This window comes from Centropristis striata, chromosome 21 (genome assembly GCF_030273125.1).
Source record: "Centropristis striata isolate RG_2023a ecotype Rhode Island chromosome 21, C.striata_1.0, whole genome shotgun sequence".
NCBI lineage: Eukaryota > Metazoa > Chordata > Actinopteri > Perciformes > Serranidae > Centropristis > Centropristis striata.
Window position 1 is genome coordinate 33,945,973 of NC_081537.1, and position 24,139 is coordinate 33,970,111.

The 24,139-nt window shown below is 40.9% G+C and overlaps 3 protein-coding genes across 3 annotated transcripts in view; all 3 read left to right on the forward strand.

The window, feature by feature from the left end:
• The first annotated feature begins 13,361 nt into the window (after positions 1–13,361).
• Positions 13,362–15,427, forward strand: LOC131959156 (H-2 class II histocompatibility antigen, I-E alpha chain-like). Its single transcript, XM_059324255.1, has 3 exons — positions 13,362–13,602; positions 14,479–14,757; positions 15,252–15,427. The coding sequence occupies exons 1-3, from the start codon at positions 13,362–13,364 to the stop codon at positions 15,425–15,427; spliced, it is 696 nt and encodes a 231-aa protein (XP_059180238.1).
• Positions 15,428–17,224: 1,797 nt separating this feature from the next.
• Positions 17,225–22,281, forward strand: LOC131959157 (class II histocompatibility antigen, M beta 1 chain-like). Its single transcript, XM_059324256.1, has 4 exons — positions 17,225–17,276; positions 19,491–19,754; positions 20,123–20,407; positions 21,276–22,281. The coding sequence occupies exons 1-4, from the start codon at positions 17,225–17,227 to the stop codon at positions 21,380–21,382; spliced, it is 708 nt and encodes a 235-aa protein (XP_059180239.1). The 3' UTR covers positions 21,383–22,281.
• Positions 22,282–22,330: 49 nt separating this feature from the next.
• Positions 22,331–24,139, forward strand: part of minpp1b (multiple inositol-polyphosphate phosphatase 1b) — a 22,694-nt gene continuing 20,885 nt past the window's right edge. The window contains exon 1 of the mRNA XM_059324939.1: positions 22,331–22,934. Coding sequence (XP_059180922.1) covers positions 22,331–22,934 — 604 coding nt within the window. The remainder of the gene's footprint in view (positions 22,935–24,139) is intronic.

The following is a 24,139-nucleotide window of genomic DNA, read 5'->3' on the forward strand; positions in this document are numbered from 1 at the left end:
GAACTGGAGTTAAAAAGCATCTTCAGTCAATAAGTGACCAGCGGAGCCTCAATCATTAACCACCTCTCTCTATGAACTCTAGATATGATCAGCAGCTCCTCATCCTCTGGAGCCTCCAGGAGAAGCATCAACAACACGTGTATCCACGGCAGGGAGCGCTCCATTCTCCCAACCCGACACCCCCCCTCTGGGACGGTCTGAGCAGAGAGGGGGGCTCGGCCAGGTGTCAGGTGACAGAAAACAAGCGCACCCAGACAGACGGGTCTAACAGGACAGGATTTATGTCCCGCAGCCCCGGGTGGGGTTATTTCTGTCCTGAGAGGCATTCACTGACTGTAGGCCAACAGGGACACACAGGGTCAGGACTAGAACCAGGACCAAGCAGGACCAGGAGCAAATGGGGTCAGAACCAGGACCAAACTGGGTCAGAATGAGGATTAGGACCAAACAGGGTCAGGACCAGGAAGAAAGAGGACCAGGGACAAACTGGGTCAGGACCAGGGCCAAAAAGTAAATAAAAATAATGAGTGATAATAGAAAGAAATAAAAAATTGTGTTAGTTATAATGAATAATAAATGTTTGCCAGTTATTATTATTATTATTAGGGCCTCGGGGCAATCTCCCCAGCACTGGTCCCATCCAGCAATATCTGCAGGGACCAGTGCTGCACTACTGTTATACTGTGGATTTCTTCTTCTTCCTCTTCCGGACGCAATTTCGTCCCGCTACTAGTCCTACAACTTGAAGAGTTGCAGGATAAATTATATATCAAAACGTGCGGTTTGATCGGGATCAGTGTGCTATTACTTTTCTCTACAGAATACGAATTTTTCACTGCCCAAAATTTTGCATTGAAATGAATGGGACGGCAGAAAGAAAATGAGCGAAAAAGAACAATAATTGGAGATTTTCAAACGTCTACTTCTCCGGCATAATTTCACCTAGAGACTCCATTTAAACTTTAAACAGTAGACACAAGTCTTGTGTATCGGTGTATTAATCCTCGTTTCGATAGGTCATATAGTTTTTTATCAATCCCTGTTCAATGACCATGATCATTTTTGGAGAAATTCTGAGATTATAATGGGTGTGTATTGCACGGAATGTTCGTGTCAGAGTGTGTGACATCATCGCCAGAGTGTAGAGGGAGAGAAAAAACTGTCAAAAAATAAATTTGAAAACTGCGCTCCAGGCCGCAAATTCCACTCTACAGAAATAATTTATACATAGAAACGTAGGAAAATTAGTCTTCTCCCTCACAATCCTCTGGTAAAGCTGTCAGAGTTATAGTTTGGGCGTAGGATGCACAGATGATCCACCAACACCACCAACAGCCTCATTGGCTCCCATATTAAAAACGCAGGGAGATTTCGGCAAAACGGAGATGGAACAGTTTTTTTAGATCGCTCTAACAAAGCTATTTTTTCATTTTTCTTAAAAAAAAACATATGTAGACGTTCAGGAAGAACTCAGGACGCTCAAAGTGAAGTCGGATCAATGATAGGTATTATGGTTTTGCCAAAAATGCTTTCTGTTCGAGGCCAGAAATTACACTCTGCCCACCTCTGGCTGCTTTCACTCTGCCAGAAGATTCCACAGCTGTTAATTCCGTTGATTGCTCTGCTCTGATTGGTCGACCCCAACGCTTTGATGCTTTGATGTGATTACAGTTACAGATACACGCACACACACACACACACACACACACACACACTGGTCATTTAATGTAATAACAGAACAAAAAAAAAACTTTTTCATGTCAAAACGTGAAGTATCACGACTTTCTGTGACTGTGCACAGACGCCCGCATTGCTGATTCTGAAGGCCCGGGCAGATTTCATACAGCCTGGCAACATAAGATAGCTGAATTCTGATTGGATAAAAACTCTAACCTAAAAACAGCAGCACTGGAAGGACCATAATATGACATGAGGAGAATATGAATACTTTTAGATATTTAGGGAAAAAAAATTAAATGAACTTTTATCATAATCATGATCATGATTTGTGGTTATGTTAGGCCAGCAGAGAAGGCCTCCTGGTTCAGACTCCAGGTCCTGTTGTTGTTTTATAATCCTTACAAGCAAACAAAACAACCTGACAAAAATCATTTGGCTTTTTTGCCACGTAATATTCACATTCTGTGTCAAAGAATGTCTGAGAAAAAGAGCTGTTCAAATCAATAGAAAGAGCCTTTAGACTGCAGTAAGATGAGTCTGGTGCTAATCAGAGCACTACTGCTTTTCTCCAAAGGGGGCGCCAAACACAAAATAAAAGTTCTTTAAAGCTGCTTTAATTAGTTTCTTATTTGAATAATAAAACATAAATAAAAAATACATAATTAAACACAAAAACTTGAACACATTTAGAGATCTATGGAGACGGCCTCTTTAGTCCCCAGAATGGCAGTGAGTCCCCACACCCTCATGTAAGTCAGCTACACACGCACACTCAACCACTTTCAACCCAAATTGAAACTTTGAGATGTTTATTATTCTTTGGAAATGAAAGAAAAGTCAATGACTTCAGCAGAACTCTGACCATGATAACTTCAATATTTGATGATTTATCTAAATGTTCAACAGGTTCAGAGTTCAAGTTGATTTTATTCTTTTACTGCAAAGTTCAATTCAGCCTCTGTGGTCTGGAGGGTCAGACTGGTTAATCATTCACAACAGATCATATTTACTGTAACTGTCCAGTTCAAATACTTTTACTTTTTATGCTGTAAAATATTAAATGAGTTTAAAACAGCTGAAAGTGTAACTTATAAAATTACCATATTTTACAAGTGACTTATTGGGTCAACAGTTTTTAAAATTGGTCCAACTTGTGCAGTCCAAGTTGGGCGAAAAAACTTTTTCCATTTTTATGCCTGTGTGCGTACAGACGTCCATCCATCCCATTCTAGTGCAGCTATTCTCAACCTTGGGGTCGGGACCCCAAAATGGGGTCGCAAGATGATTTCTGGGGGTCGCCAAATCATTTTGGAAGTCAGCTCTGTCTCCACTGTGTTAAAGTGTTCATGTGTTTTAGTCTTTTTGGCCACTTAATGTCTTTCTTTGGTAATTTTGTGGGGTTTTTTTAGTCATTTTGTGTCTGTTATGGTCATTTTGTGGCCGATTTGTGTCTTTTTAAATAAAAATAAAATAAAAATACCTGAATATTTAAGTATATTATCCAGAGTCCTACAGATAGACTGTATATAGGTTCTACATGGACCCAGAGTCCTACAGATAGACTGTATATAGGTTCTACATGGACCCAGAGTTCTACACATAGACTGTATATAGGTTCTACATGGACCCAGAGTCCTACAGATAGACTGTATATAGGTTCTACATGGACCCAGAGTCCTACAGATAGACTGTATATGGGTTCTACATGGACCCAGAGTCCTACACATAGACTGTATATAGGTTCTACATGGACCCAGAGTCCTACACATAGACTGTATATAGGTTCTACATGGACCCAGAGTCCTACACAGACTGTATATAGGTTCTACATGGACCCAGAGTCCTACACATAGACTGTATATAGGTTCTACATGGACCCAGAGTCCTACAGATAGACTGTATATAGGTTCTACATGGACCCAGAGTCCTACACATAGACTGTATATAGGTTCTACATGGACCCAGAGTCCTACACATAGACTGTATATAGGTTCTACATGGACCCAGAGTCCTACACATAGACTGTATATAGGTTCTACATGGACCCAGAGTCCTACAGATAGACTGTATATAGGTTCTACATGGACCCAGAGTCCTACACATAGACTGTATATGGGTTCTACATGGACCCAGAGTCCTACACATAGACTGTATATAGGTTCTACATGGACCCAGAATCCTACAGATAGACTGTATATAGGTTCTACATGGACCCAGAGTCCTACAGATAGACTGTATATAGGTTCTACATGGACCCAGAGTCCTACACATAGACTGTATATAGGTTCTACATGGACCCAGAGTCCTACACATAGACTGTATATAGGTTCTACATGGACCCAGAGTCCTACACATAGACTGTATATAGGTTCTACATGGACCCAGAGTCCTACACATAGACTGTATATAGGTTCTACATGGACCCAGAGTCCTACAGATAGACTGTATTTAGGTTCTACATGGACCCAGAGTCCTACAGATAGACTGTATATAGGTTCTACATGGACCCAGAGTCCTACACATAGACTGTATATAGGTTCTACATGGACCCAGAGTCCTACACATAGACTGTATATAGGTTCTACATGGACCCAGAGTCCTACACATAGACTGTATATAGGTTCTACATGGACCCAGAGTCCTACACATAGACTGTATATAGGTTCTACATGGACCCAGAGTCCTACACATAGACTGTATATAGGTTCTACATGGACCCAGAGTCCTACAGATAGACTGTATTTAGGTTCTACATGGACCCAGAGTCCTACAGATAGACTGTATATAGGTTCTACATGGACCCAGAGTCCTACACATAGACTGTATATAGGTTCTACATGGACCCAGAGTCCTACACATAGACTGTATATAGGTTCTACATGGACCCAGAGTCCTACACATAGACTGTATATAGGTTCTACATGGACCCAGAGTCCTACACATAGACTGTATATAGGTTCTACATGGACCCAGAGTCCTACACATAGACTGTATATAGGTTCTACATGGACCCAGAGTCCTACACATAGACTGCATATAGGTTCTACATGGACCCAGAGTCCTACACATAGACTGTATATGGGTTCTACATGGACCCAGAGTCCTACACATAGACTGTATATAGGTTCTACATGGACCCAGAGTCCTACACATAGACTGTATATGGGTTCTACATGGACCCAGAGTCCTACAGATAGACTGTATATGGGTTCTACATGGACCCAGAGTCCTACAGATAGACTGTATATAGGTTCTACATGGACCCAGAGTCCTACAGATAGACTGTATATAGGTTCTACATGGACCCAGAGTCCTACAGATAGACTGTATATAGGTTCTACATGGACCCAGAGTCCTACAGATAGACTGTATATAGGTTCTACATGGACCCAGAGTCCTACGCATAGACTGTATATGGGTTCTACATGGACCCAGAGTCCTACAGATAGACTGTATATGGGTTCTACATGGACCCAGAGTCCTACAGATAGACTGTATATAGGTTCTACATGGACCCAGAGTCCTACAGATAGACTGTATATAGGTTCTACATGGACCCAGAGTCCTACAGATAGACTGTATATAGGTTCTACATGGACCCAGAGTCCTACAGATAGACTGTATATAGGTTCTACATGGACCCAGAGTCCTACACATAGACTGTATATAGGTTCTACATGGACCCAGAGTCCTACACATAGACTGTATATAGGTTCTACATGGACCCAGAGTCCTACACATAGACTGTATATAGGTTCTACATGGACCCAGAGTCCTACACATAGACTGTATATAGGTTCTACATGGACCCAGAGTCCTACACATAGACTGTATATGGGTTCTACATGGACCCAGAGTCCTACACATAGACTGCATATGGGTTCTACATGGACCCAGAGTCCTACAAATAGACTGTATATGGGTTCTACATGGACCCAGAGTCCTACACATAGACTGTATATAGGTTCTACATGGACCCAGAGTCCTACACATAGACTGTATATGGGTTCTACATGGACCCAGAGTCCTACACATAGACTGTATATGGGTTCTACATGGACCCAGAGTCCTACACATAGACTGTATATAGGTTCTACATGGACCCAGAGTCCTACACATAGACTGTATATGGGTTCTACATGGACCCAGAGTCCTACAGATAGACTGTATATAGGTTCTACATGGACCCAGAGTCCTACACATAGACTGTATATAGGTTCTACATGGACCCAGAGTCCTACACATAGACTGTATATAGGTTCTACATGGACCCAGAGTCCTACACATAGACTGTATATAGGTTCTACATGGACCCAGAGTCCTACACATAGACTGTATATAGGTTCTACATGGACCCAGAGTCCTACACATAGACTGTATATAGGTTCTACATGGACCCAGAGTCCTACACATAGACTGCATATAGGTTCTACATGGACCCAGAGTCCTACACATAGACTGTATATAGGTTCTACATGGACCCAGAGTCCTACACATAGACTGTATATAGGTTCTACATGGACCCAGAGTCCTACACATAGACTGTATATAGGTTCTACATGGACCCAGAGTCCTACACATAGACTGTATATGGGTTCTACATGGACCCAGAGTCCTACACATAGACTGTATATAGGTTCTACATGGACCCAGAGTCCTACAGATAGACTGTATATAGGTTCTACATGGACCCAGAGTCCTACAGATAGACTGTATATAGGTTCTACATGGACCCAGAGTCCTACAGATAGACTGTATATAGGTTCTACATGGACCCAGAGTCCTACACATAGACTGTATATAGGTTCTACATGGACCCAGAGTCCTACAGATAGACTGTATATAGGTTCTACATGGACCCAGAGTCCTACAGATAGACTGTATATAGGTTCTACATGGACCCAGAGTCCTACAGATAGACTGTATATAGGTTCTACATGGACCCAGAGTCCTACAGATAGACTGCATGGATCTGGATCCACTGATGGAGCAGCAGAGTTGTTGTTTTTAATCTTCTTATATTCAGGAGATGTTTTTACACTTTAACCTGGTTCTGAACTGGTTCCATGGTGATTATCTGGGATGTCCTTATGTTAATGACTAATTGACTAAATGGTGTAAATCAGTGGTCTGCTCATGTTTCCATACCTCTCAACCTGGGACCAGGACATGGATGGTGCCCAGTTATTCTGGTACGTATTTAGTCACAACATGAATCCACATGCTGTTTATCTATGAGACTAGCATGCTGTCAGCGTTAGTGGTAGCCTTCTCTTGGACAGCTAGTAACTCCTCCTGAGGATCCGTTGTGTGCTGTAGTTCTGCAGGACCAGTTACGTACGGCTGAATATCAGCTGGTAATCTTTATGACTCCAGCATGTCATCACAGATAACCTTTAGAAGGAGACACATGCTCACAGTCTGATGATGTGGAAGTAGATACATGAAGAAAAATAAGATTTTTTTAACCCTCTGAACCCCAACAATCAGTTGCAGGGCGTTTTTTGCTGTTTTTACATTTTACTCCCTGTCGACTTGTTTTTGACTGCAATATCATATATATGTATATAAATCCTGTAGCTCTATGGAATCTGCATAATCATGGCTAGAAGTGGTTACAATGCAAGCAGAATAACACAGTTATAATGACATAAATCACAAAAAAGAAAAAAAATGTTGAATTTCTCTGATAAATTATTATTTTTTTATTCGAATAAGATGGAATCTATATAAACAACACTTTTCCAAGTGTCCACAAGTGTCACGAATCTTGGAGAAAAAAAAAGTTTGCTCCATATATTTTACGTATTGAATTATTTCCATGTTTCCAGCCTCTCCTCTCCTGTCCTCTCCTCTCAGCTCTGTGTAAACATCTTTTCAGTGAGTATTTGTCATGTGGCCGTTTGTCTCTTCAGACTCCCTCATGTCTTCACAGTGTCCCTGAGGAGCAGAATTTATTGTTTTTAACAGGGTCTGTTGAGTGCAAATGCATTATTTTTGGATACCTTTTAAATGACGTGGAATAGTGATTTTGGCAGAACTATCACAATTTTAAACTTTGTTTTGGTTACTTTTTCTGATGGAAACTGTCAGAAAGTTCAAACTTAGATGACTATATACAGTTTATTTCTATAATAAATGGTGGATTTTTGGCAATTTCTTCTTCTTATCAAAAACATCCTGCTGTACCCTGACAATAAATGAGAAGCTCTGATGTCCTCACTTTGTTCCCTGTGTCTCTGTCTGACTCTGGTGGCTTCCCTTCCTGCTGACAAACATAAATGATCATGACTCACTGCCCTCTAGTGGCCACAGAGACTAACTACAACTCAACTTTCTACTGGGGGAAAATAAACACATTAATACGTAGTTTACAAAAAGTATCAATTAAAAGTATCAAATATTATAGTTATATTTCTGATACTTATTATTACTTATGTTTTTTTCATTATATTATATTCATGGCTACTATTTCTATAAATACTTTGATTATATATATAATAAAAATATGTCTATTTAGCAGAAAGCAGATTGCCTCTATTGTCTTCACTTTGTCTCCTGTGTCTTTCCGTCTGGACTTTCTCATCATGGAAGACGGACTAGAAATCACACTGCAGCATTACTGGTTGATGAGAAATCTTTCTGCTCTGAACATGATAATAATGTCCGAAGGCTGTATTACATTACTAAAAATAATACTCAAATTTTACTGTTTAAACTCCTGAAATATGATGGAAAATGAAACTAAACTAAACTAAAACTAAAACTAAAATGCTGAAACATTACTGTACATAATGTATTAAAATGATTCAAATATGATATAAATATGTGAACATACAAGTTAAACCATATGACTGAAAATATTTATAGACCTTGACTCCAGTGTCGTCACAAAGTGTCATCATGACAAACTCTCAACCTGTTGGGTTGGACAAGCACACTTGGAAAATAAGAGTGCATCATTAATAAAATAAGAAAATAAGAGTGCATCATTAATATGTTAAATTAACTCCACAAAGAACACAAGGTTGTGTCTCTGTGTTGAACAAACATTGTAAGATTGAAGGAATTATTTTAGATTTTCAAATATTTTGATCTAATTTTTCATTTCTAAAAGTTTAATATATTTCCAACCTTCCCAAACTCAATTTTAATGTTATGAGATCCTTATAACCAGTCAGGCTTTTATTTTGAAAGTCAAATGCTACATATCTAACAGCCACTAGCTTAACACTCATCAGTCACTGTTAGTTTAGTTTCATTTTTAGAGCTGTGCCGCAGACTTTATTGTTTTATTTGCATACAGAAATAACGGGACCACATGGACTACTCACTGGTTTTACTGGTTTTGGGTCAATTCTTATGCACAGCACATACAGGTAAAGAGTCATCGTTCTGTTTCTGGTCCTAATTTTTATTTAAAGTGTCTTAAATTACTTTTTCCAGTGTGTAGGAAAACAGTCCGGGAAGAGAATGAAGGCTGAAGAAAAGGTGATTAAGTCTCCAGAGGCGTCGCCTTCCCATCAACAAGTACCAGTTAGCATGTCGGCCCAGTATCTGAAACCTTTAAAGGAACGTTTTAAACTGTTATATTAAGGAAATAAAACCAGCTGACCTAGGTTAGGGCAAAAGAACAAAAAACAACTGAACTACTGGATCAGTTATGCAGGTCGACTCCCCATAACAACAGCGACTCTTGAGCCCCTTTCATTGAGCCGCTTCATGCCGGAACATTTGCGGCTCTGTAACGTCTCGCCTCCACTGTGAACACGCCAGAAGCGGGATGCCGGGATCAAGTGATCCCACAAATGTCCTGCCTCCAGAGGGAGTCACAGAGGCAGAGAATTGGTGGGACTGTTGAAAGCGTGACCAATACGAATGTAAATATTTGTTGGAAACGAAACGCATGGTGATTAACTATTCATTGCCTCTATCCTACTGAGCTCAGACGCATCCAAACTGGCAACCGGCATCCGCCATGACAGAGAGAGGCGGAGATTTGAGATCTTCCGCCATTTACGACGGGGCAAATCGGCGCCGCACAACATATCTAGGGGGTGGATAGGAGGGCGTGGACAGGCTGGCTGTCACAACACGCCTCCCCCTTGGTCCCACAGTGAGCCAATCACTGTGCACAGCCTCCGCCGCTGATCGTAAACAAACCAACTTCGCTTACTGTGCACAGAGTGTCCGGTGCTTGTTTTAAACAAACGGATGTCGCTAAGTGAAAACATCCTGCTGCAGCACATACACACTGTACTGCTACAGAGCTAACTGTTAGCCTGTTAGCACATACACACTGTACTGCTACAGAGCTAACTGTTAGCCTGTTAGCACATACACACTGTACTGCTACAGAGCTAACTGTTAGCCTGTTAGCACATACACACTGTACTGCTACAGAGCTAACTGTTAGCCTGTTAGCACATACACACTGTACTGCTACAGAGCTAACTGTTAGCCTGTTAGCACATACACACTGTACTGCTACATAGCTAACTGTTAGCCTGTTAGCACATACACACTGTACTGCTACAGAGCTAACTGTTAGCCTGTTAGCACATACACACTGTACTGCTACAGACAGAGCTAACTGCTAGCCTGTTAGCACATACACACTGTACTGCTACAGAGCTAACTGTTAGCCTGTTAGCACATACACACTGTACTGCTACAGAGCTAACTGTTAGCCTGTTAGCACATACACACTACTGCTACAGAGCTAACTGCTAGCCTGTTAGCACATACACACTGTACTGCTACAGAGCTAACTGCTAGCCTGTTAGCACATACACACTGTACTGCTACAGAGCTAACTGTTAGCCTGTTAGCACATACACACTGTACTGCTACATAGCTAACTGTTAGCCTGTTAGCACATACACACTGTACTGCTACAGAGCTAACTGTTAGCCTGTTAGCACATACACACTGTACTGCTACAGACAGAGCTAACTGCTAGCCTGTTAGCACATACACACTGTACTGCTACAGAGCTAACTGTTAGCCTGTTAGCACATACACACTGTACTGCTACAGAGCTAACTGTTAGCCTGTTAGCACATACACACTACTGCTACAGAGCTAACTGCTAGCCTGTTAGCACATACACACTGTACTGCTACAGAGCTAACTGCTAGCCTGTTAGCACATACACACTGTACTGCTACAGAGCTAACTGTTAGCCTGTTAGCACATACACACTGTACTGCTACAGACAGAGCTAACTGCTAGCCTGTTAGCACATACACACTGTACTGCTACAGAGCTAACTGCTAGCCTGTTAGCTCATACACACTGTACTGCTACAGAGCTAACTGTTAGCCTGTTAGCACATACACACTACTGCTACAGAGCTAACTGCTAGCCTGTTAGCACATACACACTGTACTGCTACAGAGCTAACTAATAGCCTGTTAGCACATACACACTGTACTGCTACAGAGCTAATTGTTAGCCTGTTCGCACATACACACTGTACTGCTACAGAGCTAACTGTTAGCCTGTTAGCACATACACACTATACTGCTACAGAGCTAACTGTTAGCCTGTTAGCACATACACACTGTACTGCTACAGAGCTGTTAGCCTGTTAGCACATACACACTGTACAGCTACAGAGCTAACTGTTAGCCTGTTAGTACATACACACTGTACTGCTACAGAGCTAACTGTTAGCCTGTTAGCACTGTGCTACAGCACAGCACTGCTGCTGCTCTGACTAAGTCTCCTCCCACCTTGTTCCTGCACTATGAAACAGCATGATGTCACGCCTTCACAGGATCGCTATGAACGCCCTAAGGCAAAAAGCCAGCACAGATCTTTCCGGCAATATAGCGAAACATTTGTTGGACCGCACTATGAAAGGGGCTTTGGTTTCATATAGGACATGAACTCTGGACTCCAGGTCACAGTCGAAGTTGATTTGACCCATCCACCACCACCCTCACCCTAAATGAAACTTCTCACTCTTTGTATGATGTAATTTATTCAAAGTGTCTAATAATGCTGTGTATGTGTTTACATAAACATGAATGGAAAGCCTGGTGCATGTCATACAGACACTAACGCCTGGATTCCACTGGATGCGTAACGACTCCGACAGGGGTCTGTCCGCAACGGCTGCGTATCTACGCAGTCCGTCAACACCCACCGGATCCGTCTGTGTCGGAGCTGTTGCGGACAGCAGAGTCCCGAGGACGCACGGGATCTCGCGAATTCACGCCTAATCAATTGATATAACTGGAAGATAATCAACATCTCCTCGTTAATGACTGGAGACAAATCCAGCGACTCCGTCTTAACGAGCGCTAACGAGGCCGGCTAGTTAACAAGCCGGCCTCGTTAGCGAACCCGAGGTATTTTATTTTGAAAATATACCGGTGTTTTATTTTGTGTCTGTGCACGACTTCCTGTCCCGAACGATCTGCTCTGTGCTGAATTCATGCGTCGTGCTCCGTCGTCCACCAAAAATAGAAGCTCTGCTCCAGTGTTGGAGGGCTGTCGGATGGCGCTGCGTTGTCGGACTCATTACGCAGCGGATCTGCAGTCGGTGGAATCTCACACATTGATTATAATGGGTGCGTAACGGCTCCGACGACGGATCTGCAGCCGTTACGCATCCAGTGGAATCCAGGCGTAAGGTCGCTTTCACATCTGGTGGACTTGATGTGATTCGGTGGTGAAGTTGCAACACTGTTGAATTTTTCATTTGGTTTGCTTTGCTTCCACACTGTGCTTTATCAAGTGCATCAAGCATTATAAACAAATGTCCTCGTCTATTGAACAGAATATCCGACAAAATGCACAAGAGTTCATTTCAAGCGGCTCAGGTGTGAATGCCCCCAATGGGGCTGGTGTGAATGCTCAAACAAACAATGCACTGTAGTCCGCAACTTGCTTTGAAAATGTGGCAGCTTTTCCCTCACATGTTTTGTCAAATGGACGAAGGACAACATCAACAGTGTGACATTTGTCCACGATGCTTGGTGTACTTGACAAAGCACAGTGTGGAAAGCAAAGCAAAGCAAATTAAAAATTCAACAATGTTGCAAATGGACCTGCACTTAATGGTCCTGCACTTATATAGCGCTTTTCTAGTCGATTTCCGACCACTCAAAGCTCTTTACACTACAGACTGCGCTCATTCACCCTTTCACACACACATTCATCCTGGTGGCAGAGGCTACCCTAAACGGTCCCACCTGCCACCATTGGGAATTCATTAACACACCGATGAATGCAGCATCAGGAGACATTTGGGGTTCAGTATCTTGCTCAAGGATACTTCGGCATGTAGGCTGTGATGGTCAGGGATCGAACCACCAACCCTTCGGTTGGGTGCCAACCGACTCTACCAACTGAGCCACAGCCGCCTGCAACTTCACCATTGAATCACACCAAGTGAATCACACCGGGTCCAAACACAAAGACCAAAGACTTTCCACCATGAGTGAAAGCGACCTTAATGTGTCGCTATCAGACTAGTTGTGACTGAGACTGGCTGCCATCAGCATCCAGCATTGGCTGCCTCCAGGACTTCATACGGCGGCTGAAGGCTAGTAATATACTATAGAGCTCCCGCTGGTGGAGAATATTCACAGTGATGAAGGAGTGCCAGAGATCTAAACCCTAAAACCTGCTTTTTGTGTTTTCATGACCTAGTTCTTCATGAAGCGACAATGTTCTACGGCTGCTCTGAGTCCGGTGATGGTCAGGTCCAGATACACTGGAATGGAGACCAGATGTTATACGCTGACTTCAAAAATGGCAAAGCAGTTTGGACGGCGCCCCTGCTGGAGGAGCTGGAAGATGTCCTCTCACCTCGGTTTTACATCCTTGCTCTTGTTAGCAGAGAGAGACTACATAAATACTATCTTGCTAAAGCTATGAAGATCGAAAAGAGTCCCACTGAAGAAAAAGGTAAAGAGAGGACACATTCTTTGGTTTAGTCATTGTGTGTCTCCTGGACAACACATTTAGCACGAAGGGCTTTTTATGATCTTGAGTCTTCATAAGTTAAGAAACTTCTTGACTGATTTTAATCTGTCAATAGGAGAAAGTTTGCATTTTTTAGAGAATTAATGGACTTTGGTGAATCTAAACTAACCCTTTAAAACATTAACAGATTAATAACAGATCAAGGCAGCAGCAGACCAACAACTCCTTTGAAAATTGTTTCTGTCAGTGGAGTCTGGTGGCTTTGGAGAGATTTTAAGATGCAATGTTCATAAAAGTGCTAGGAGCATTGTAGGGTTGTATGTACCAGTACTGGTACTTGCCAGTGGCGTGTTTTGTCCCACCAGTCATCAGATGCCTGAGCTGGTTAAGCAATTTTATCAATCACCTTTAGCATTTTACGCCACCGTTAGCAAGACATCATTTCCCCCTTAATTCTTCGTTAATTGCAGTTTTTTCCCTATGGGGTTCTGCCACCATATATATACATATAATCTTAACATTTTACATACATAGTAGTAGCAGTACCTCAGTCCATAACACAAAAAACCTTTGTCAAATAAATCTTTGTATTCAAGGTCCTGGAGATGAACACAAAGCGTCAAGAGAGTGGTCTTCCCCCAAATGTTTCTCTGCTTTAGACATTGGGCCTTTTCACAAGATACAAAAACATTTCCAGCAACTCAAACTTTGGCCATTTAATGCCATTTTGGGTCCGTTACCTGTCACATCAGTTAGGCTCCGCCTCCCACAAATCTCCCCATCAATGCTTGCAACCAGTAAATTGGTCTATAGGGTGATTTGTTGTCTTAACAAACCATGTCCTTCTCTTTCTAAAAGCCCCGACGATACTCATCTACCCCTGGGAGGAGGAGGAGCCGGGGGAGGAGAACACCCTTTACTGTTACATCAGCCGCTTCTACCCCCCCGACATCAGTGTCGTATGGACTAGGAATGGTGTTCAGGTGACAGAAGGTGTGGCTCTCAGCAACCTGATCCCTGAGAGCGACGGGACCTTCAGTCAGCTGGCCAGCCTCTCGGTCCGTCCAGAGACAGGAGATGTTCATGGCTGCAGCGTGCAGCATCAAGCCCTGAGCCGCCCAGCCAACTCAACATGGGGTGAGGCGGGTTTATTAAACATATTGTGCTGTTGACATCCAAGGTTCACATTCAGGAACATGTATTGTGGGACGTTCTTATTTTTTATACAGCTTTATTTAAAAGAATGTTGAGAAAATGCAATTTACTGGGACATCATGCAGAGTCATGCCTGATTACAGTTTCTGCCAAAACACACAGAAAAAGCTGCAGTTTTATGATAAAGGTATGAATTTCAGACACAAAATAAAAAACACCAAACTACTTTTTACTCCACTTCATTTAGCTGGCAGCTTTAATTTCGTTTCAGTTATGTTTAACATGAAAAACATAATAAATTTATAATGATTTTCAGAAGTTACAAGTCATATTAAGTAGTTAAAATAAGCCCTGTCTTTACAAAATTAAACCGCTGCTTACATAAAAGCATCAATAATAATAATTCAATAACTCTAGATGATTTATCTCTCATAGTTGAGTTTTATTTGTTAAGGACCTGAACGTTTCTGTTTCAGCGCTGCCTGTCAGGCCTGCAGCCTCTGCAGCAGCATGGCTCTGTCTGTCTCTGGGGCTCGTCTGTTTCATAGCTGGAGTCTTCCTCTTGGTCCTCTCTGCTCAGCCCTCCCTTCGGAAGCAGCTGCTGGACTGCTGGCGGGCTGCATACCAACGGGTCGCTTTAGGAGACTCCTGAGACTGATGGATGAAGCAGACTTCAGGATAATTGTGTGACATGCGATAATATGATGTGCTTTACCAATATGATGATTAATTTTAGGTTTACGATAAGCTGTTTCATGTGTTAGTATCAGATGATCTGATCAAAGAAAATATTAAATATCTTACATCACTTCCCACTGTTCTGAATCCACATTCTTTAAAAAATGAAAACATAGTGATTCTATATCAACACATTGTTTTTTTTTTTATTTATTTATTTTAAATCCAATAATACAGGTAATAGATAATAATAAAATTGTCAGGCTGGGCTCGAAGCAGGACTCAGACGCAGAGATAAATCAGAGTATGTCAAAAGCACTTTATTTAGGCACTTAGTCAGCAAGAGGAACTCCCCGAACAGAGGAAACAAAAAGGCTATGAACATTAATAGTCTAGAAGACCATAACACTAATAATCCCTACAAAGAGGGAAAAACACAAAACTCCTGACTATCCTGAAACTCAGGGCAAACTATTCTACGGGATAAGGAACAAACAACTAGACTAGGGGAGGGGGGAAAAAAGGGACAACCTAAAATACTAATAAACAAAAGGCGCTCCAAAAGGGAGGAAAATAACCTAACAGGGAAAAAGACTAAACTAAAATCACTCCGTAAAATGGAGGAACAATCTAAGGGAGAAAAACTAAATAACTCAAAATCACTCTTAACGAGGAAAAACAAAAGGCAATCTAAACAACTAACAAACTAAGGGAGCAGCTAAGCTGTGAAAATTTACAAAAAGAAAATCACTCTTACGAGGAGAACAACTTGAAAACGAAGCAAGGCAGATGACTGTGGCGATGACAAGAACTGTGGAAATGCTGGCGAGACGAAAAAACGACACACTGGCACAGGACAAGGGAGACACGGACTATTTAACACATGAGGGAGGGAGCACCAGGTGAACACAATTGGTAATTAGGGGAGAAACTCAGACAGGTGACACACACAGGGAGGGGCAGGTGATCTGAAATGAGAGGAGAGTTACTTTTCAAAATAAAAGCAGTGACGAGACCAAAACATAAAAAACCCAAGACCTCACCACGGTGTGACAGAAATCATGTGTTTAGCCCACTGGATTCCACGAAAGCGCCGGCGCATGACTTCTTGATGACGCCACGCTGTCAACTCCCTCTACAGAACTGAAACTCATTGCCAATTTAGTTTGATGATGATCGGCCAAGTAAAACCAGAGATAAGGTCAAATATATTCAGTATGAAAACATAGATGTTATCCTCTTCATTGAGCATGATTGTGTTCCTGAAAAAAAATCAACATCATTTTCAAAATCAGATTTTATGTTTTGTGTGTGTATTTTTGTGTTCAAACTGTAAATTCAGTAAATCAAAGTGAAAAAATAATTATCAGGTCATATAGGCGAGGTTGTGCTCAATAAAATTATACCAAAATGTCATGGTAAACATTTTAGGTGGTATTTACAGGCATTTGCACTTTCAGCTTAGCCAGCAAATATTATAATCGGGCCTTTTTTTTAAAAATGCTTCTAAAGATAATTCAGATTATTTTGTTAACATTGTGTGTAATTTATGCTTGACTTATTGTCTATGCACAAAAATACATTAAAACAAAATCCATGTTTTTATTTGTTTATTTTATGCTCTTTGAATAAAATCAAAAAATGTAGATGCAGTTGTGTGGCCAGGCAAGGAAGTGAATTTCATCTTATCAACAGGTGACGCTTTGTCCAAGATGTGCCCTGATTGGTTGAAGTCCGTTGAAGTCCCACTTTCTGTTTTGTCAGGCTGAACATGGACCAACAACGTCTGCTGCTTGTGCTCGTTTTACTTCATCAGCAAACAGGTAAAACAACAACAAACAAACTGTTTATTTCACTGCAGCCACACACCTGATCGGTGTTCTCAGCTCTTTAACTCTTTAACTCTTATTGCTGCTCATTTATTCCTGAATATTTGAGAATAGAGAAACAGAAACAATAGTTATAGAGAAACAGAAAGTGTTCAGAGGCTCACATTTGTCCTGATGTTTGTGTGTATCAGTAGCCTGGCTAACACCAGACTAATCACCATAGCTAATCACAAAATTGATCTAGTCTGGCTGGGCACGCCCGCCGATAGGGGGGGACAAACGGGTCTGCTGTCCCGGGCCCAGGGTAGGGGGGGCCCAGAACTATTATTATAGTAATATTAATATTACTATAAATAAATAGATATAAATAAATAATACAAATTATAATTATATAAAATAAATATAAATAAATAAATATTATAGTAATATTTATTTGAGTTAAAAGCTTTTTATTTATTTTCTTCCTAATTGTCCTTGAACTAGTGGTCAAGAACCCCCCCCCCCCCACTGATCAAACTTTGATGTTGAAGTTCGCTCAAAATGTCCTGTAAACACAAGTCCGGTGCTCAGAAACGGAAAGAAAAGAGAAGACGAGAAGAAGAAAATGGAGGCCTTATTTTATGAACAAATATTTTTTAAAAAGGTGGTGAGGTGAAGCTGGGACTAGTAAAGTGAACGTAGAGCAAGGTAAGAAACAGCGCAGCCAATGTTTACAGCCTTGTGACGTCACCTAACAAGCTCGCTCTAATGTTAACGTCCATTAGCTTGTATGAAAGCCTGACACAACACGTTATCTTTGACAGAAACTAAGTTTGGTAGCTCCGTCAGAGAGGATGAGACAGAGAGGGGAGAGATCCAGCAGCTGTCAGGTGACAGAGAGAGTGATGCGGGAGGAGAGGAGGGAGAGAGAGAGAGAGTCATTTATAGTTTATTTATTTAGTCAGTTATTTTCCTGCTAGTGTCAGAATTCCAATACATATGAAGAGTGTATTTAGCAACAGCGCATGTGTAGTTTGTTAATCTTAACCATTATTGTCTCTTGTCACAGAGAGATGTGAGGAGAGGAACAGGAGAGAATGTTTTTGCTTGCAATGTTTTAATTAATATTTAATTTATTTTAAAGAATAAAATAGATACATAAAGCTCATTGCACAAATAGGCTATCTGCAAAAAAGGTTTTTGTAAATCAGGGATATTATACTTGAAAGATGGGAATTAGCCCCTTATTTCAAAATATACACTCATAATCTGCAGGGTAAATAGCTGCACATTTAGTCATGTCTTATAAAGAAAGAGGAGAGGAGAGGAGAGGAACAACAAGAGAAAAGGAGAGATCTGGGCGCGGGGGCCCATCTAAGATAATCTCGTCCTGAGTCTGGAAACCAGCCGTTCATTTCTCCGTAGAGGAGGTGTGGTTTACGATCCTCCGGAGCCGTTTATTGGACGCTTAGAATGTCTATCAAAGCGTCTGTAGGTAGCTCTTAGCCAATCAGATCAGTTATACCAGATGACGTAGTAGAGCTACAGAGATGGATGTTTGTTGTGTGTGTGTCTGTGAGAGAGTGTTGCTGCTGCTTTGCTTCTCCAGTTCTCGCTTTCTGCAAGATTATTTATTTTCACGCTTTATTCCCCCTCATGTCATTCAGCCACACACATCCACTGATTTTATGGGCAATAAACAAGCTGCTGCGGGTCTCTGGGGGCTCTGCTGTCCCCCGGCTCGGAGCCAGATCACTGGCGTTACGGTAGCGGGGCTAATAGCTACCGCTAACGTAGCGCTACCGCTACTAGCCCCGCTACCATAACGCCGGTGATCTCAGCGGAGCCCCCAGAGACCTTTCGCCTTTCAACTTTCGCTCTAAACTATTTAAAACACCATCTACAGCTAAAGAGAGTTTCGCGTCTGCAGCAGCCATGTTGGATCCGTAAGAAAACTACAAGCTTCCGTCTGCCGAGTAGTACGCGTCATCGTCTTGCCGTCCCTCCCCGCTCTGTGATTGGATCCCTAAAACAGGGCTAAGAATCCTCTCTGGTTTCCAGACTGGATGGAGGTTCAAAATGAAATTCTAGCACGCAAGGCAGTCTGGGTATACCAGGCTAGTGTATCAGTATGAAGGACGAAAAATGACATAGGTAGAAATAAATAAATAAAGATATAGATGAAAAAATGTAAAATTAATGTTACTTAATGTTTCTTTTATGTTTCAGATGGAAAGTACTTCCACATCCTGAAGACGTGCCAGTTCTGGCAGAACGACCTGCAGTACTCCATTCAGTACCAGTACGACGGGCGTCTGCAGGCCCTGTACAACAGCTCCACGGAGAAGGTGGTAGGATTTACTCAATACGGACTCCAGTTTGCAAACGAAGTTAATAATAATCCTCACTTCCTGGCGGTCAGGAGACAGGACCTGAACTTCTACTGCAAAGTCCAGAGTGCTCTGGTGTTGAAAGCCAGTCAGGACAAAGCAGGTCAGTCTGACCAACCAAAAATATACTATAATATATCAATTAATAAGAATATACTGGCCAACCTGCTAGAATATTGCAGAAAAGAATTATTTAAAATCACTAAAATGATACATAAAAAATAATTATATAAAATTACTAAAATTATACATTAAAATAATATTAATTTATCCAAATATTACCGATAATATACCAGCTAGATCAGGGATGGGCAACTGGAGGCCCGGGGGCCGCATACGGCCCTCACCCTCCCTTGAAGTGGCCCTCAGTACAATCACATCTGTTTGAGCATGAAATCTTAAAAGTGCAGCTGTAGCCAGGTCAATTTTACAGTAAACAATAATACAGCTGACTGTGTTTACATCCTGCAGTTCCTCCGGTCAGCAGGCTGAGGTCAGCCAGCTCTGTCGGCGGCGGAGACTCTGAGGTTCTGGTCTGCAGCGCCTACGACTTCTACCCCCGCCAGATCACACTGACCTGGCAGCTGGACGGCAAAGTCATACCTGACCCTCCAGGTGTGGTCGTCACAGAGATGCCTGGCGGGCCGTGGCGTTACCAGATCCACTCTCGCCTGGAGCTCCCGCCAAACACAGGGCAAGATGTCAGCTGCATGGTGGAGCATGCCGGGCTGCAAGAGCCGCATGTGATGCGACTCCGTAAGTGTTTGTGATCACACTTTTACATGCACACAGTTGTAAATTGCATAAACAAATATTCTTGATTGGATGAAACCCATTATCAGATTATGAGCAATCTGATAAACCCAGCTAGTTTCTTGCCCAATATTCTGCTTTTCTTCAGTGCATGTTTACCAGGCGGCAACCTCCTGGTCTGAGCAGGGAGGCAAACCAGGAAGTGCCTTAAGCTGCATTTTGCCAAATATTCCAACAGGGGGCGCTGACGGCGGCTGTCGAGAAAACTTCTCACTTGATTTATTACCTCAGGATTTTTTCAGGACAACATTATGGTCTCAATCACTAGTAAAAAATCTTCTTCAAGACAATTTGATGTCAATAGTTCTAATAATGGCCCCATTTAGAAGAAAATAGAAGATAAAGAACCGTATGATTTGGGGCGGGGCTACCTTTGATTGACAGGTCACTAAGACCCGGTTTGGTCTCATAACTTTGACCCTTTCACTGTATTTTCACTTAATGACAGTTTATTTGAACGTTTTGTCCATTAAATGTCTTGTTCAGTGTTTGGTTGGACTAACAGACACTCCAAGGAGTCGCTGCTCAGTTTTATGAGGTCAGAAAGATACATTTTGTTTTTGTTTGTTGCTAGCCAAAACTAACATCCCAGTTAATGCTCCAGCTAATGCTAACAGTAATTATCAGCAGCTTCTCTCAGTCAGGTTGAGGTGTAGAGAGGCTGTAGTCAGTGATCAGATCCCTCTCCTCCTCCACAGTCCAAATATGGTCTGCTTCCTGTATCACAAACAAGATGGAGACCAGTGTAACGCTGAACTCGATGCTTGTTTTTTTACTCGTTTTTAATGTTTGTCTTCGTGTCTCTCTACAGAGCTGCAGTCCGATACCATCAGTCTCCCAGTGGGAGGAGCTGTTCTGGGACTGGGAGCAAGTTTCCTTTTCTGTGCGATAGGATGTTACTGTAAAAAAACACGATGAGCTCAAACTAACTGCTACAACATCCAAGCACAGTTTCTCCATGTGAACCAATGAGGGAAATCACAATGGAACAACTCCAGCACTGGTTTCCAGTATAACTGCAGTCCAACTACATAGTGAACACACAATTCAGACTTGTTGTTTGTCTATGTTTATGCCTTATTATTATTGCCTATATTACAGGAGGATCTTAACTTAATTTATTTTAATTATTGTTATATATAACAGATGATGTGATTATATAATCATAAATGATCAATGGTTCCCTAAAAATCAAAGAAGAGAGCAAAGACCTGAAAGTTAAAGCATATTAGTGAATCAGTTTCCTTTTCTTCTTTTCTTAATCATCTCACAACCACATCTGGTGACCCTTTGGAGGGCCTGACCCCTCAGGTTAGGAACCACTGCTAGTGGACTTCTTAGAAAGTAGTTAAAACAGTGAGAAGGTAATACTTGATTGAAAAAAGGGACTTTTACTTGTAATGGATTACTTTTACAGTGTACATAGAATAGTATAGTAATAGTAAAGGTCTTCCAACCCTGAGTGTAAGTAGTACCAGCATTATTTTGGGAGTTGTAGTAGTGAAGTCACAGAAGTTGTACTAGTACTACAAATAAAAATAATAATAATGTCATTATTAATGTTCAAGTTAGTATAATTAGCAGCATTGTGTTTTTTTATTATATTATTTGTCACATGCTGCTGTTTGCTGTTCACTTTGATTTTTCTATTTGTTACATTTATAAATGAATACTTTCAGATGAAGCCTTTGATCATAAGCTTTTATTTTGAAAATAAAGAACGGGAGTGGATATGCGCGTTTCGGCTTTTATTTTGGAGTAGAAGCTTTGAACGGAAGCTGTTTATTTAACGGAAGTCGAATGTTATCGTGTTTTGTTTTGTTTTTTAAGCTAAATGAGGTCAAACTGGTGATGTGTAGCGACCTAATGCACATTATAGATACTATAGGAACTACATATGTATATTTATATTTGCATTCTGTTGTTATAAATTGTAGTTTTATGAAAAAGTCGTCGATTAAGAAACTCCGGGAATGTTTTTGTGTGGACCGACAGAGAGGTCAAAGGTCAGCTGAACCCGGAACATCAACAAAGCAAACAGAGCGGCGGGTTGTTAGAGTCCGGGCCGCCGCCATGTTCTCCGGTTCTCTGCTGGCGGCGCTCAGCCTGCTGCTGCCCCGCATGGCCGGCTGCTCTCCGCCGGCCCGGGACATCCCGCACATCGCCGCCTACTTCGGCACGAAGACCCGGTACGAGGAGGTGAACCCGCGGCTGCTGCGGGACCCGCTGTCCGTTAACGGCTCGGTGCTGAAGCCGCCGCCCGCCGAGCGCTGCGCCCCGGTGCACCTGACCGCCGTCATCAGGCACGGCAGCCGGTACCCGACCCTCAAGAACATCCGCAGGATCCAGAGGCTGAGCGAGCTGGTCCGGAGGGAGGCGGGCCGCGGCCCCGGGGGCTCCGGGGGCTCCGCCGCCTGGCTGCAGGGGCTGCAGAGCCGCTGGGACATGTGGTACACCGAGGACATGGACGGTGAGCACCGGGACACCGGAAATACCGGGACACCGGAAATACTGGTCCAAATACTGCATGTTAAGCTCACTAAATAAATAATAATATTACTGGAAATATTATATTACTGAGAATACTTATCTTTAATGTTTAAATATGACTGGAAATTATTACTTTTAATTCTTAGAATAATACTTAAACCGATCAAACTGGTGAAATATTACAGAAAATAATTATTTAATAATAATTAATAATAATTAATTAATTTGAAAATGTAATTAATTAATTAATTATTTAATTTGAAAATAATTAATTAATTTGAAATTATTTAAATTTCACTTAAAAATATATAAGTAAAAGGCACTAAAATGTTACTAAAAATAATTAAGATACTAAAAATAAATGTAAAAAAAGTAATTTGTGATTTAGATATTACTTTAATATGCCAGCCACATCGCTTCTTTAAAATGGGAAAAGTTTTACTGAAAATACTTATCTTTAATTTTTAAATATGACTATTATTATTATTATTACTTTTGATTCTTAAAATAATACTTAAACCGGTCAAACTGGTGAAATATTACAGAAAATAATTATTTGAAATTATTTAAATTTTACTGAAAATATACAAGTAAAAGGCACTAAAATGTTACTAAAAATAAATGTAAAAAAGTACTAAAATTCTTCATTTTTTGGTAATTTAGATATTACTTAGATATTACTCTTTAAAATGGGAAAAGTTTTACTGAAAATACTTATCTTTAATTTTTAAATATGACTGGAAATTATTACTTTTAATTCTTAAAATAATACTTATTATAAATAATTATTTAAATTTTACTTAAAATAAAAGTAAAAAGATTAAAAAGTTACTAAAAACAATTATAAGATACTAAAAATAAATGTAAAAAAAGTACTGAAATTCTTTATTTTTTGTAATTTAGATATTACTTTAATATGCCAGCCACATTGCTTCTTTAAAATGGGAAAAGTTTTACTGAAAAAACTTATCTTTAATTTTTAAATAAGACTGGAAATTATTACATTTAATTCTTGAAATAATACTTAAACCAGTCAAACTGGTGAAACATTACAGAAAATAATTATTTGAAATTATTTAAATTTTACTTTAAAATATATAAGTATAAGGCACTAAAATGTTAGTAAAAATAATTAAGATACTAAAAATAAATGTAAAAAAAGTACTGAAATTCTGTATTTTTTGT

Excerpts from the sequence above, each read along its gene's own strand:
- LOC131959156 (XM_059324255.1), top strand. The coding sequence starts at position 13,362 with ATGTTCTACGGCTGCTCTGAGTCCGGTGATGGTCAGGTCCAGATACAC. Across the intron at positions 13,603-14,478 it reads GAGTCCCACTGAAGAAAAAG|CCCCGACGATACTCATCTAC; the intron begins GTAAAGAGAGGA and ends TCTTTCTAAAAG. Across the intron at positions 14,758-15,251 it reads CCCAGCCAACTCAACATGGG|CGCTGCCTGTCAGGCCTGCA; the intron begins GTGAGGCGGGTT and ends TTTCTGTTTCAG.
- LOC131959157 (XM_059324256.1), top strand. The coding sequence starts at position 17,225 with ATGGACCAACAACGTCTGCTGCTTGTGCTCGTTTTACTTCATCAGCAA. Across the intron at positions 17,277-19,490 it reads TTTACTTCATCAGCAAACAG|ATGGAAAGTACTTCCACATC; the intron begins GTAAAACAACAA and ends TTTATGTTTCAG. Across the intron at positions 19,755-20,122 it reads AGCCAGTCAGGACAAAGCAG|TTCCTCCGGTCAGCAGGCTG; the intron begins GTCAGTCTGACC and ends TACATCCTGCAG.